At 27.3% G+C, this 15943-nt stretch overlaps 1 protein-coding gene across 1 annotated transcript in view; it reads right to left on the bottom strand.

Moving 5' to 3' along the window:
• The window catches only part of LOC129957931 (homeobox protein rough-like), a 39808-nt gene that overhangs the window by 7719 nt on the left and 16146 nt on the right, over positions 1 to 15943 (bottom strand). Inside the window, exon 2 of the mRNA XM_056070184.1 lies at positions 2582 to 2816. Within this exon, the coding sequence (XP_055926159.1) occupies positions 2582 to 2816 (235 nt within the window). The remainder of the gene's footprint in view (positions 1 to 2581; positions 2817 to 15943) is intronic.

The raw sequence follows: 15943 nt of genomic DNA on the forward strand, positions 1-15943 counted from the left end.
CAATGACAAAAATCATGGATAATTTTTATGAAATGCATTATTTACAGAAATATTAAAACACTGTTTAGTATTAATTACTGTCACTTTCAACATTAAATCAATATATACATGTTGTTACTTGTTATTTAAAACTAGTCTAATACATTATCAAAATATCGATGTGAGGAATGCCCGATTGAGATTAGCATAGAAAGTGAGATATTAAATTTGAAGAGCCTGAAAACTTTTACCTTAGATCAGTTCCAGAATCATTCGTTTTGAAACGTTTCATAAAAATCTTCAATATCTTTTATTGAGCAATAATACAAACTCCGTTCTAGGTACATCGAAACAAAGAATATTGGGGTAAAGGATTGAAAGAATAAAATTCCCCGATATAAAATAAGGAAGTGTTTCTTTCTCTAACATATATTTGTATTAAGGTTTACAAGTTTTTATTTCAAAACATGGGTTTTAAATAAGCCAAAAATGTCCTTTTAATACGTTACTCATTACTCCTTTTAATTAGGAGTTTTTACACATTACTCCTTGTTTTTAACAGCTCTTTCAATCATTGGATGAAATAGAATAGCATAATTTATCTAAATAAACCAGTGTAAATGGAATAAAGAAATTTTTGAAGCAAAATCTTCAATCATGATTTTAAAAACTAGGCCGCAAATAGTATTATACAGAAGTGATTGTTTATACTTAGAATCACAATTCATCACCAGTGTTTCATCAGTTCTGAACGCCAATTGAACATTGGAATATACAACCTTTCATCTGATTGGTTCTTTGCTAATTTTTTCTGAAAAGTACCTCACCTAAAAATCACATTCCGAGGTTTAAAAGTTGTTCGATATAAAATGTTTACTCTTCTAATATATCAAAGGGAATCAGAAAGAAAAATTTTAAAAATGCATGCATATATATCATCTTACATCTCCACACAACTTTATAAATATAAAATGGAATAAATATAACTATTTTCTGCCAGACTGTACAAATAATTCCTTGAATACTTTATGATCCTCTTAAATTAAATTTGAGCATTTAAAAAATCTTTTAGTGCTTCAAATATGCAGATGCAGAAAAGATTTTTTTAATTAATATGCTTTGGACATAAGAAGTTTTACATTTGCATTATACGATAAGAGGCTTAAAGTCATATTTTAAATGGAGACATGAATTTCCTCACGCGGCAAGACACGTGGAGTCAAAAAGACTCCATTGTTATTTTTCTTTTTTGGCTTTTGTAAACAGCCTTGGAATTTATTTTGGAAACAAAATGCATTCAAGAAATTACCAAACATATTAAAAATATTGATATTAAGAATGTTTTAGTATTAAATGTTGGAAAGATGTTATAAGAAAAATACAAACAATCTTTTAATAAGTATTTATTTCATTTAGATATTACGAAATGACACTAATGTTAATAACTGTTAGAATTTAACTAACAAAAATGAAGAATATAATATTTTAAATTATTATTTTAAGAATATATTTTCATTTCATTATTCAAATTTAAAAGCAGCAATGCAAAAGAGTACGCCCGTAAAGTCGCGTCATTCTACTTTATCCAAATCACGCGAATCTGACTTCCCTTGTTCTGTATAGTTTTGCCTAGTTGAAATAAATTTAAAATTTGTATATTTTACAATTCTAAGCAACCTGTCAGTCGAGAAAATGTAGGCCTAGACTTCATTTTGAGTCAGATATAGCAGCTGCAAATTAGGACGAATTCTGGGTAGCTTCGAAATAATATTGTGTTGAGGCGTCCGGAAATGCGAACTCACTAACGGCTGTTTGAACCATTTGAATCTATTTTGTCCTTAGAAATAATTTTCCTAGTCAACCAAATCGTCTTTCCCTTTTTCTGAATCTACGTTCAAATTTTCTTCATTTTCTTGTTCCCTTTTTTCTTCGTGATCGCGTATAATCGCTTCTACATCACTAATATCAAAATCATGTTCCGGCATTTCGCATTTTTCAAATCATTGCATTATAGTTTTATTAAAATCTGTATCAATTTTGTATCTGAAATTTTTTTCTTGAAAGGTCCTGGTTGAGTATTATTCCTTTGTTTTAAACAACAATATATTATTTTAGGCAAAGGAAGCGAATTGCAATACGAAATAGGTAGGAATTAACTGGTGCATTATATATTTTTTGCAATCCCCAGTTTCATAGACGTGAAGTTAATGACTCCCTAAATAACAATAAAAACTTTGAGATAGAATAATTCGGTTATATTCACATGTTCATTTTTAGACCTTTGCCAACATACTACTAAAAACTAAAAGAGCAATTGAAAGTATTGGGGAAGATTGTGTTCAAGGCAAAAAAAAAAAAATGTGATAATAAGAGCTTATGAGCAACGCGTATTCATTTTGACTCCCGTCTCCAGTTACGGGTTAAGTATTCATCATAATTCAAGACTTTATTAGACTTCTGCTCTTATTAACACCATTTTACTTCAATAAGGCCGTTGAATCAAAACTTTATTGGATTATTTATTCCAATCTTATTAAAGATGTTATTAATATTATTTCCAATAACTCTATTAAAGCAAAAGAAGAAAGATTTGCTAACTCACCGAAATTGTTGATCCATTTGAGCTTTTTCTATCCTTTTATCTTTCGCCCGTCGATTTTGAAACCAGATTTTGATCTGGGTTTCAGTGAGATCCAAAGATTCTGCCAATTCGAACCTGCGCGGCCGGCTGATGTATTCGTTCCTGTGGTATTCCATCTCCAGTCGAAGAGTTTGCTCGCTTGTAAAAGTGGTTCGCTGACGACGCTGACGTCCATCCTTGCGCCTGCGACGGTGGACTTCAGGATAGAAAGGAAAAATGAAAAGTAAGTTATTGTTATACAGAATCATAACTTTTCTATAAGATATCACTTTAGAAATTCATATGGTGTAAATAGAAATTTGGTTCATTCGACAAGGGAATCTTTTTTTTTTTTTTTTAACTTCTAGATAGCTGAAAATGAAAGCTTGAAACAAACTTCAGGAACAAGGATTTTGGTGATGAAACAAAAAGTTGATTTTTCCATCAATACAGTTAAAGACAAATAAGATCTGTTATCTCCTAAGATTTTGTGTGGTTTATTCCTTTCTTTCTTATTAAGATTAAATCATTTACATTACCGCTTACGTCTTGATTATATAATACCACGAAAGCGCAAAATTACTACATAGCAATTAGATTACAATTAGTTACTTAGATAAACAATTAGATAAACAAATTAGTTACTAATTAAAAATTAATTTCTTATAACTTAAAATGTCTTAAACCCATGCATCCGTCATTGTGCTCAACAAGAATTTTTTTTACTAAGAATTGATGCTGCATCGAAGAAGAAAATTAGAATTCATGAACTAAATCACTGTAACCAAATCTGTAATTCTGATTCCAAACTGAATCAAGGAATTTAAAATATAAAAGTGCCATATCAATAAGCTATAGGCGTTTTTCTTCTTCATTTTGAATGTCTCTGTAATAAGTATTTTTCAAAAGAAAAAAATGTAAATTTAAAATTCATTTCTTTGTTAAGTGGTTAATTATATTTTACAGTTATTTATTATCGAAACAATTATTCACGCTTGAATTTTTAAAAACAATTAGGTATTGAAACTTTAGATTTATACCTACTTTCAACTGCATCTTAATATGTAACATCATGAATAATGAATTGTAACTGGCATTTTTTTTAAATTTATACAAACTTCATCGAAAAATGAAAATTTTCCAAAAATGAAAGCTAAAGTTTTAAAATATAAGTAATTGACAAGTGGAAAGTTTTTTAAACTTTAACTTTTAATAAAGTAAACAAGATTGATAATCAAATTACTATTGTATCAATGAAAAATCTTTCTCCGGCCTATATTACCATTTTAATAATTCATTTCTAAACTAAACTTTGAATAATTATCAAACATTTACTATTATTACTATTTCTTTTTTCATCAGAGCATTTCAAAAACATCTTTGAAGGCATACAGTAAATGAAAACGGAAACAAATTTTCAATGAAATTTTTTCAAGTACTTTTCAACAATAAAAAAAATGTTTATCTATGTTTAAATCGTTGTTCAGTCTCGTAATAATGTTTCAGGCTGAATCATACAAAAGTAACAGCTTTTTATTTAATAATCTACTTATTTATTTATTCTCAGTTTTAAATTCTTTTAATACTTAGCATAATAAAAAGAAATTAAATGAGAGTTTTAATGACAAACTGTTAAACACATATAATCAATCAATTACAAATTAATTAAGTTTTTACTTCTTTTGCTTAGTTTCCGTTTATTTTTAATAAGCATGTATAAGAAAAATAGCAACAACAACAAAAAAAACTGAAACTCAAAAAATTTAATCAGGTAGCTAGGTAATTAAACAAAAAAATATCTCATACAAACTAAGAAACAGTATCGAAAGGAAAATAAACATTCAGTCGATATGCTTCGTTTTATAAGAAAGTTTCCAAAGAGTAAAACTATATTCTCTGGTAAAATACAGCAAAATGCAATCATTAATTGTTAGTTTTTCACCTGTCATATATGAAGGCTTAATTTGTTTCCTCACGGAAATAGAATGCTGCCGGCAGCAAAAAAATTAAAAACCTTTTAAGCTCCCTAACTACTTAGTACTGTAAGAAAGGAGTAAAACAGAATAGGATGCATTTTGCTTTAAACGTTCTTTTTTATCTTATTTTTTGTATCATGTTTCTAACGCATTCTAATGCAGTAATTAAGACTTATTATAATTTCCATAATTTAATGGCAATTAGAAAAATTAGCATCGAGAGACTAATTATGAGAGCGAACAAGTGGTAACTGTAAAAAAACATTTTAGTGAAACTAGGTTTTAAAAAACTCTATTTTGTGTGAACTCAACGTTTTAATTTAGAAAGTAAATTTTTTAAGATTGATGTTTGTTTATGTATAAACTTTTCTTACTCTTGTAAATAAAAAAATAAATGAAAGTTTTGTTTTCCGCTTTTTAAGCATTTCTGAATAGTGATTTAGAAAAATGTGGTACTTAAGCACTTTCCTGTAGATTTCCTTAATTAAAAGTGCCTACTTTTTCTTGGAAATTCATGAATGTAGAACAGTTAGAAGATAAAAAATAAAACATCTTTGAAATAATCTGTTTACAATAAAAAGAGAAAAAAAATACGACGAATTTTTGATAATATAAAACTTTTTTTAATTACTGAATTTTGTAGGGAATAAAAACGCCTGTGAAGTTATATAGGCAAAGATTAAACAAGTTTATATAATTTATTTATTTTCATATAGAAACAGATTTTTAAATTTTAATTGAAGAACTTCTGTTGATACGTAACAGTAAATCCTTTAATAAAATAGATAGATCTATTCAATTAGATTGATTATTAATTCTTTATATGCATACGAGCATGAAAATAAAATATCTACATCTTATTATAAAGGGTACAATTAACATTTAATTTCTTTCATCTTTCTTTTTTTCTATGAATCTACTTTTTATTCAACAATATTTAAAGTCAGCAACTGTATTTTTACTAAAGTATATATAGAATATCCGCCCTTATGGTGGCCCAATTGCTAATTTTTAAGTAAGAGACAGACAGAAAATTCCATTTGGAAAAATGCTTTAAATGGTGAGAAAGAAAATATTTAAATAGTTTAAGACAATAAACATATTTTAGAGAAATGCAGGAATTCCACTTAATATACGGTTCCCAGGCTCTATCAGTCTAATTTAGTTTTAAAAAATGTTGTCATACGATAAAAAAAAATCTCCCAGTGTTTTAAAATTAAACCAACTAAGTTATAGGGATCGAATAGAACTTTTTCGGAACAATTTGGAGAAAAAAAATATTTGGATGAAATTGGAAAGGACATTGTTTTTTTTTATTGTTGTTGTTGATGTGTCAAGTAGGAAGGTATAAAGTAAATTTCCAAAAACAAATAAAATAAATTTCCATTGTACAAAAAAATAATAGAAATATAATACATTTTCATCACTGAAATATATAACGGAAAGTAAATAATTTTTTTTTTTTTTTTTTTTTTTTTACAAAACAAAGTAATATTTAAAAGGCAATTCAATCAACTATTCTAAAACCGTAAAGTAAAAGTCACTTTGCTGCTAACTTTTAAAAATTACTTACATTCAAAATGATTTAAACTCTCAAATTAATCACTGCTTTGCCACATAGAAGAAGTTTAAATAACAGTAACAAAAGTGTTAACACACAGACGCATTTTTAATTCAAAAGTAGTCACTACATATAAGAGAAAATATAAGAAAAATTAAGAATAACATATCGCTATAAGCAGCTGAATTTTTCATCGTAGAAGGAAGGTTTGAATTTTCATTTACCTAGTGACAACTAGTCTGAGATCTGTTAGGCATAACTAACGTTATCATTTAGAAATAGATATTTTAGTTTCTTTTCTTTCATTCTTCCTTTTCCCCCCTTTTTGAGTAGTTAATAATTTACAATCTCAAGCCTTTTACAATCTCAAACACAAAGTGTAAATTTTGAATAAAATAGATTAGCTTAAAAATATTAAATAGATTAGCACAAAAAGCATTTATAGTCCTATAAAATACAAATTCTGCAAATATATGTTCTTCTTAAATATAAAAAAGCGAATATAAAAATTGAGGAAATAAAATTAAATAAAGGATTGTTTTATAAAATTCTTATTCATTATAAATATTTTCAAACCCTTAGTAATACTTCTTCACGTAGACTATTAGAAAAAATCTCAGCTTAATAGCACAGCCATGTATAATATCGCATTTGCAAACGATCCTATAATATCTGCCATAATATATGTCCCGAGATCTCAAATATAACAAAATTCGTCTAATATAGAGATTTTCAATCAGTTTGGATCAGTCGTAGTAGCAGTATAATAATATTTTTTTTGAAGTGTAACAATGTCAAAATTATTTTGCTAAATATGATTTATAGGAATGGTGAAGAGTAAAAACAAAAAGTTGGATTTTGTAAATTTTTGGCATATGCATTTATTGACTAAAACAATTCCTTCATTTAAAATATTTTTTTCAGTTGGAACTGTTGCCCATCTTTAAAGGCTCAGAAATTATTTTCTGGGCCAAGTTAAGAGTGGATAACCTTTGTATACAAATTTAACAGACTTTACAGCTTAATTCCTTCTTATCTGGTATGACATACATATGCAGGTTTTTGTTGTTTATTCAGTGTTATGTCTTTCTATCACATGTCATCTGTAGTCGTCTCAAATATTTATTTTAAACAAAGTGTAATGCATTGGAAGGACTTAATTTGTGCAATACAGCGTATTTTTCTTATACCTAAAAGCGTTTTTTTCTTATACCTAAAAATATTTGAAGAAAGTATAAACATATAATATTTATTTGAATTTTCATAAATTGCTTTCAGAAATAGTAGTGATAAGCAGACACTTTAGTCTTTTTGTTGTTGTTGTGTGTGTATGTGTGTGTGTGTGTGTGTGTGTGTGTGTGTGTGTGTGTGTGTGTGTGTGTGTGTGTGTGTGTGTGTGTGTGTGTGTGTGTGTGTGTGTGTGTCTGTCTGAGTGTGAGCATAATATTTTTCAAAGCAGAGTCGATCCAAAGACAGAGAAGACTGAATTATTAAGTTCATTTTATTGCATCCCGAGAAGCACGAATTATGTAGCACAGAAGCGACGAGCACAGCACAGAATGACATAAAACAAAATGAGGAAAAGCTAAAGAAAATTTTATTCCTGTGAATATATATATATGTAATGATATTTTAAAATTTAATTTAAACTTGATTAATTTCTATTTTACTGCCAAAAAAAGAAGCTTTCTAAAATTTTAACTTTAATTTATTTCACTATGGGACTATTATTACAAACAGCAAAAAAAAAAAAAAAAAAAAAAACGATCAGAGATGTGTCAGTCAACACAGCGATGCAAGAGCTAAGCGACCGAAATTTTTTTCTTTCAGTGATTCTACTATAAGATAGGGATTTCTTTCACACGTGTAACTTAGGAAATATAATCTTATATATTTCTAAAAAAATGTTTATAACATGTTATAAAAAATATATTATAATCCCTATAACATTATAATGTTATAGGGATTTTTATTCCTTTTTTCGGAGTGTGAGAAAAAGCAAAATCATCAATTTCTTAGAGTGTGTTTTAAAAATAATTAAATAAAAAGTGGGAACTGGATCAGAAAACAAAAGAACACTTTAGGCGAAATCAACATGGATCAATTCAAGATAAAAACCAAGAAATTAATCAGGATATCATTTAGATTTTAAAATATCATTATATATATATACACACACACACACACACCATAGAAATCTTAATGAAATCATACACAATCCTAATAAACGCGAAAAGGAATGTAGTTGCATAATAAATGATTGCTAAAGACACGCAGGAAGATACTACTTAAAAATTCGAAATATATTCAAAATAGAAAACCTTTTTTTATTATTATTACTAATCTTTTTAACTTGAACTTTGACTTTTAATTTACGCGCTATGACATCAAATAACTGAGCTTAAAACCTACATTTGATACAGAATTTTGGAAGAAAAAACATTTCAATATAGTGAATTTTTCTAAAAAGTATTTGGTTTTCTTGTGTACCATGGATTTAAGACATGAAAACGTTAGCAAACTTTAGCATATTTAAAGCTATCTGCCCAAATGCAAATGAGCAAACTAAGAACATAAAAATCATCTTATTTTCAGAGAGCAATCAACGAATTTTCCAAAATAGAACACCCATAAAACGTTTTCTTAATAGACTTAATAAACATGAAAGCTTCTACCTCAAAGAGTAGGAAGTAGTAGCCTAAAAATTATAACTTATCATTGGCTGTTTGGCAGAAAACCTGTAATTTTTAGACAATACTCGTAACGCTATAATGTGATTCACGTGTCGGAAGTCACAAGTAAGCGCTGACTGCTCTAAGTGCTTCTTAAAATGGTGATGAAATAGTGCTGATTGGCGAAGAAAATAAACTGATGACGATCATAATGGGCAAAACCAGTTTAATCACTGTGATTAAACGACTCGAGGGGACAAGACTGCTTGCTGCGCACGACAGATTAGTATTAAATGGTACTTAAGTTGTTGCCATTTTGTTTGGAAGAAAAACGCTTTTTTTTTCTGTTCTTGCTTTTGAAATTGATCGTGTAAATGCAAAATAATGTGCTCGTTATTTTGCAAGATGATAGAAATATGAGCAGTTTCACAGTTTTATAAATCAAATTTTCCTTCCTTAAAAACAGTTGTAATGTAAATGCTTAAAAATAGTTAAAATTTAAAGTTGCTTAGTTTTGTAGGTAATTAAATTCGTTATAACAGAACAAAAAGTGAGATGATGAGAGGCAGATAGAAAGATGTGGCGGAAAGATAAATAAAAATACATTTTTAATGAAAGCAATTTTTATTTAAAAGCAATTTTCTGTTACATATTTACGTTACTACCCCTGCAAATATGAAAATAGGTATGAAATAGCTAAATATCCAAACGTATTTTTATTTAGTATACATTCATTTTATTTTGATTTCTACTAAAAATCTGGGTATAGTTTGGAGCAAACCATTGTTGAATTCCTTGTTAGCTCTCAAATTTAAGAAGAAAAAAAACTTTTCACAATGATATTAAAGTATTTTAAGGAAAATAAAATGATATTCAAGCATTTGGATTTAATGTAATAAAAATCAGTTTAGGTGAGGTAATCGAATAAGTTTGTGGGTAATCGAATGTATAAAAAAATATATAAAAGAAATTAAATTTTCAATGGTAGGTTCGTTCATTAGTATATTAATTTTATCATAGAATCACATTTCTGATTTTATAACACAAACAAAGCTCTTGATCCTACAGGAATATTCAGTGCATTGTAGTATCATGGGAATGAAAATAGCTTAAAATAATGAATTAAAATTCATCATCTCTCAGCATATGGAAATACTTTATTCTAGCTTATAGAAAATTACCTTAACTTTAAACTGATGCAAGAATCAATTTAGCTGGTTTAATCATTTTTAAACGCACTAAATTCTTATAAAATATACTTTTGTCATCATTTATATACTTTAAAGCTATGAATACTTGTTAGAAGTACATATTATACTTTTAAAAAGAAGTAAGTAAGGTAAATGAAGTTGATATAAAATCAAACTGAATGATTTCAAATCAACAAAGCGAGTTTTTTTAATCCTTTCTAGGGCCGTGAGAAGTATGCTTCCCACCAAATTTATCAATCTTTGTATGACAATTATGTAGGTTGGCATAAGTTCTGACAAATTTTTTTAGAAGGTCAGAAACTTAGATGCTTCAGTTCTTTATCTCAGACAAAATGATGTGTCTTGGCTTGTCACTTAATTATTAATTAACCAAATTAATTAATTAATCAAATTAAATTTATCTAATAAGCTAAATCAATCCCTTTTCTTATTCTAATTTCAAGCCTAAAAATATTTTAACATAATATGACTAGAAAAAAAATGGCCCTTTAAAGGGTTAAGTAAAAAAAAAAAATGATATCACAAACTTTTTTTATTAAAAAAAAAATAAGATATTCCGCTAAATATGTTGAAATAATTTTAAAATAAAGAGTAAAGCAGATAACAATTTATTAATGTACAAAGTCTAAAGCAAAATAATGTAAGATTTGAAACGCTAAATTTCAGGAAATATTGCACCGTTTTAGCTATCTTTATACATCATCAGATTTTACAACTTTTGATCACACTAACGAGTTAAGAGAAAAATTATACAAAATAAAATATATATGTATTAATAAAAAGAATAAAACCTTCTTAAACTGTAAGATCTGATAGCTGTTCTCATTTGGTATGACATCTGTTGAGCTCTTCTGCTCGAGGTCTGACCATCCTCTGACCTTAAAGTAAAAGATAATCAATAGAACAGATGTCACGGAGAGGGAAATTACACCTCCGATCTTGGGGCTGGTATCCGATCCTAATAGTTATTGTTATGAGCACTTGCGGAGCTTCCGGTAAAAAAATCTGACGGTTGACGGTAGAAAATGGGATTTTAAATAGATATTTGGGGAGTCAATCGCGATGCCCCGGATAGTGAACTTTAAAAGGCCTTGCTTTTAGAAAATAAAGCGAAAGATGTATTTCTTAAGTAAGAACATATAAAATATATGCTTTTCTTGAATTTTTTTCTTTTTAAAATCTTTATTTAATTTTAAAATGCATGATTAGTTTTAAGATTAGTTGCTCTTAATTGTAAAATTTTAAATAATGAAAATTTGAAAAGGAAAAAGAATGAGAAAAATATTTTTAAAAAAGCGAATGCTTCAATATTTTTGCAAAAAATAAAATTTTTATTGGATAGTTGACAAGTACCACATGCGCATAAATTTATTCTGTTTTCTGTATAAAATAGTTTAATATTTTATGGGAGACTAAAATTTTAAATTTTCATTTTCTTGAATTCCCTAAGAAATTATACAAAAAATACGAATCTAATTATTTATATTAACTTCAGTTCAAAGGAATTCGAAGTATAAAACTACATTTGTCTCAATGTTTTGATGTTTTTGAATAACTTCATCAAAACAAAATTGATAACAAAAATAACAAAAGAATCGCTCTGCCTTGAACACTGATTCTTTGAAATAAAAAATAAACGAATTAGTAATTTTGATTAGATAAAATTTCATATATTTCATTTAGCAATAAGAAATCATCAAAAATTTAATACATTTCAAACTTCTAAATATAAGTAACTCGTTCAAAAAATAAATCCCACTTTAAAATATATAAAAATCATTAAGTTATAGCCAGTTATATGTTCATTTCTATCATGAAAACAGTGGATTTTATTCCAGAGATATTAAAACTTAGTTTTTTACTGAAGCTTTTGCAAATGATATTCTCATATGTACATATATATCGTTAAATATTTTAAATTGTTTCTCTTTTAAGTCTCTTTTAAGATATCTTGCGCATTTAAATGTTATGACGCATGGCATTGTGAATTATGTAAAAATGATTAGTTATAAATTACGTCAAACATTACAATCATTTTCTTGGTAAAAATTATGCCTGAACAAGTTGTCATAATCATGTTAGCTAGTTTATAAATTCGGCTAAATTTTTACAAGCTCACTAATTACTATCTAGTATCTAGTATTTATCTAGTATCTATTTTGACTTTGAAAAGGATACTAAACCATAACTTAAAAAGGTCTAGATTTTATCGAATTTTTAACTATAAAATTATGAAGAAAATAAATGTTTGAAATAGTGGTGTAACTATTTTATACTTTAATTTATAAGTAATCTTCAGAAACTAATCGTTAATTGAGTAAGAAATCAGAATTTCGTGTAATTCTGAAAAATTGCTTTAAAATAAAAAGACATACACATTGTGTTTTATAAAAGTTCTACGTTTTCATCTTCATTACTATCATTCTTTTTCAAAAACATCTGTTGACATTCAACGGTTGATAACAGTCACTGGTACGAATCGTTGAAATCTAATTAACTGTCAGAAAGGCGCACATAGCTTATTTTTCAATCACAAAAACTCTACGGTAAGCATTAGAACATTATTTCTACTGTCATGAGCGAACAAATGTTGAACCAATCTATTTCACTCGCTTTTTTTTTAATCCCAACTTCCCTTATTATTATACAAGAGACACAAATAGAAAAAGGGGCCAAGGAAGCGTTTGACCCATTCCCCCTTTCTCCAGTTGGGGGGGAGGGGAAGTTCAGATAGTAACAGATGGAAAGCGGATGGCTTCCGTTTGCCCTTTAGTAGAAGTGTCGATCCTGCCGAATAGGTGGATGAGAAAAAAAAAGAAAACTAATTCTATGCCGATGCCAATGATTGCACTCATCACACAGTAAACGGTACTGTTTGTAGGATTCTTAAGCCTTTCTATCCTTGTTCTGGTATTAAGTTTCAGCTACGCCAGAGTAAGCAAGAACAGAGAGTAAACACGCAATAATCAGAATATCTTTTCTCAGATATTAAGACAGTGCGTTTTTTTTTATTGTCCTTGTATCAGATGTTACTTTCGAAACTTTGGTTACAGTAAATCATCGATGTTCCAATAAATATCTTGACTTTAGAAGTGTGTATGTTAAGATGATGCTTTTTTTATTGTCCATGTATTTCATGTTACTCAAGAAACTTTGGTTACAGTCATCGATATTCCAATAAATTTCTTGACTTCAGTAAAGCATATGCACGTTTGATCATCAACTTAAATTTTGCGCAATAGATTTCCGTGAATTGTTAAAATTAGAAAAAATATATTTGTAGACAAATTATCATGTAGCCATCATTAAATGTGATAACTAAATTAATGTAGTTTTTAACAATATCAATAATATTTTATGCTTTATTTTATAGATAAAAAATTATTATTTGAATATAAATTAAAAATATTTTTCAAAAAAAAAAAAAAAAAAAAAAGATCAAGCTCAGAATTGACCTTTTTTTTTTTTTTTTTTTTTTTACATGTTTTGAAGTTAAAGGCCTGCAAATCTACTTCTAATTAACGTATTTTGTTCCAATTAAATGATTTGCTTAAGTTTTAACATCTTTCTTAAATATATCCAAATCGGGTTGGAATGCGATTTAAGAAGTAAAAGATTTTTTTTTTTTTTAAATCTCATGTTAGTATTGCTTTTTCTGCCGCTGCTGTTTGAAAAGTTATTAAAAATTGTATATTTATTGTATATAAGTTGTATATAATTGTATATAAGTTGATATCAAAAATAGTCTTCGTGTTTTTATTTATATAGTCTTCATGTTTTTATTTCCACCGAAAACTTAGATAATTTTGAAAAATTCGACAAAAAATTAGCAAAGAAGCTTTTTCATGTTTCTAACATTTCGATATAAATTTTTAAATGTTAATTAAAAAAATATTTTATCTATGAGTAAATGTAACGGCGTTTTTTTAAAAAAAAAGATATTCTAATTGTCGTCCAATACAAACAAGAAAGGAAAGATTAGAAATTTAAAAAAATACATACATGTTTGAAAAACCATTGTTGATTCTGTATTTATTTTTATAATTTCTTTATTCATTTATTTGTATTTTTTATTTAAATACACAATATTTACTTTTTTATGATTATAAATGCATTGATATAGGTTGAAACCAAACGTCAGTTATAAAGTCTAAGAAAGAAATTAGTACTAATAAAATTAACTTTCACAACAGTTTTCTTTAATTTATTTTCCATATAAATTAATGGTTAGGAATTTTTATGACATAAGCAAAAGAATTTCTGATAATAAACTAGCAATATCTGAAATCGCAACGATAACTTTTCATTAAAAAGTTCTTAGTTTTGGTTACGAACAGAAATACATGTAGAATTCATGTCTTATTTCGAAGCCCTATAAATTGTCTAGTTACCAAAAAATAAGATTAAAAAATCAAAATCACTATCAATTTATCAGTTAAAATCGTGATGCCTAACTCAATTGAAATGCAAAAAATTGGCAAACAGGCTTCAAGTCATAATAAACAAAATCTATTTTAGTTTAAAATACTAAGTGCTTTATCGCGTTTGAAAGTAATTGTAATAAGGTTAAAAAGAAATATTTCTTTGTTTCTAAGGCTTTCTCAAATTTAAATTTCTCGTTAAGCTATGGAAAAACCAAAAACCAGGCTTTCAACAAATTTGCAAGATTACACAAACAGTTGTTCTGCGCAGTTCTTCACTTTTCAAATACCTTTTTTTTTATTTTATTTATTTATTTATTTTTCAGTAGTTTTATCTAAAATCATATATTTATTAGCTTAACATATTTAAAAGCAAAAAAAAAAAAAAAACTTATAATTTAAGATGTACAACAATGATATACAACTATCAACTAAGATGTACAACTATTGTTGTACATTATTATTGTTACTAGTGTACGACGATAGTTGAAATCCTCAGTGTAAATGATCATCGCCAATTTGTTACCAACAGTGCATATCTAAATAACAGCAACCCACATCATATTTAAATATACAAGAATTTTCTTCCATTTCTTTAAGATCTGGCTAGCTAAATGAATAGATAGAAGAAAAAAAAGAAGAGATATTAAATTTAAAATAAGTACAGTTGTACTAATAAAAGTCAAAGCCAAATTTTAGTTCCCGTGTCTTCTATTATACATATAAGTTATTTCTGAAGAAACTCAGTCTATATTTTTAATCTAATGCCGAAACAGTAAGAAGGAAGCATTGCTTAATGCGTAATTTAACCCATTAAGCAATTTACACTAATGAAAATCGATATATTTCATTGACATGTACTAGTATAAAAAAGCATAATAATGAAGTATTAAAATAAAAATCTTGTTCGTTTATCACATTTAAATGACATAATATCAAATTCTCTTGCATTCGTTTCATTCATCAAACTTTAGTAGAACGCTTTCAATATGTATTTTTAAACCTAATTTAAATTCCAAACGAAAGCTGAGGCACTTTCTCCGAAGTGAAAGTCATAATCTTAAGTTTCCATTAGCCTTAAATTTCGAAATGGAATTCCACAGAATTCATTTGCATTTGGTTACAAATCTTTTTCACCGGACTACTCTCACATGCAATAACATCATATTTAAATATACAAGAATTTTCTTCCATTACTTTAAGTTTTGGCCAGCTAAATGAATAGATAGAAAAAAGAAGAGATATTAAATTTAAAATAAATACAGTTATGCTAATAAAAGCCAAAGCCAAATTTTAGTTCCCGTGAGTTCGATTATACATATAAGTTATTTCTGAAGAAACTCAATCTATATTTTTAATCTAATGCCGAAACAGTAAGAAGGAGGCTTTAAGGTATTAAAGCCATCAAACGAAACACTGTAGTAATGGAATAAATTTGAATATACTGTGGTGATAAGAGAACAAGCTTTTGATTATGTATTATCTAAGTCTGGATTGTTTCGC

This window comes from Argiope bruennichi, chromosome 2 (assembly GCF_947563725.1).
Source record: "Argiope bruennichi chromosome 2, qqArgBrue1.1, whole genome shotgun sequence".
Lineage (NCBI taxonomy): Eukaryota > Metazoa > Arthropoda > Arachnida > Araneae > Araneidae > Argiope > Argiope bruennichi.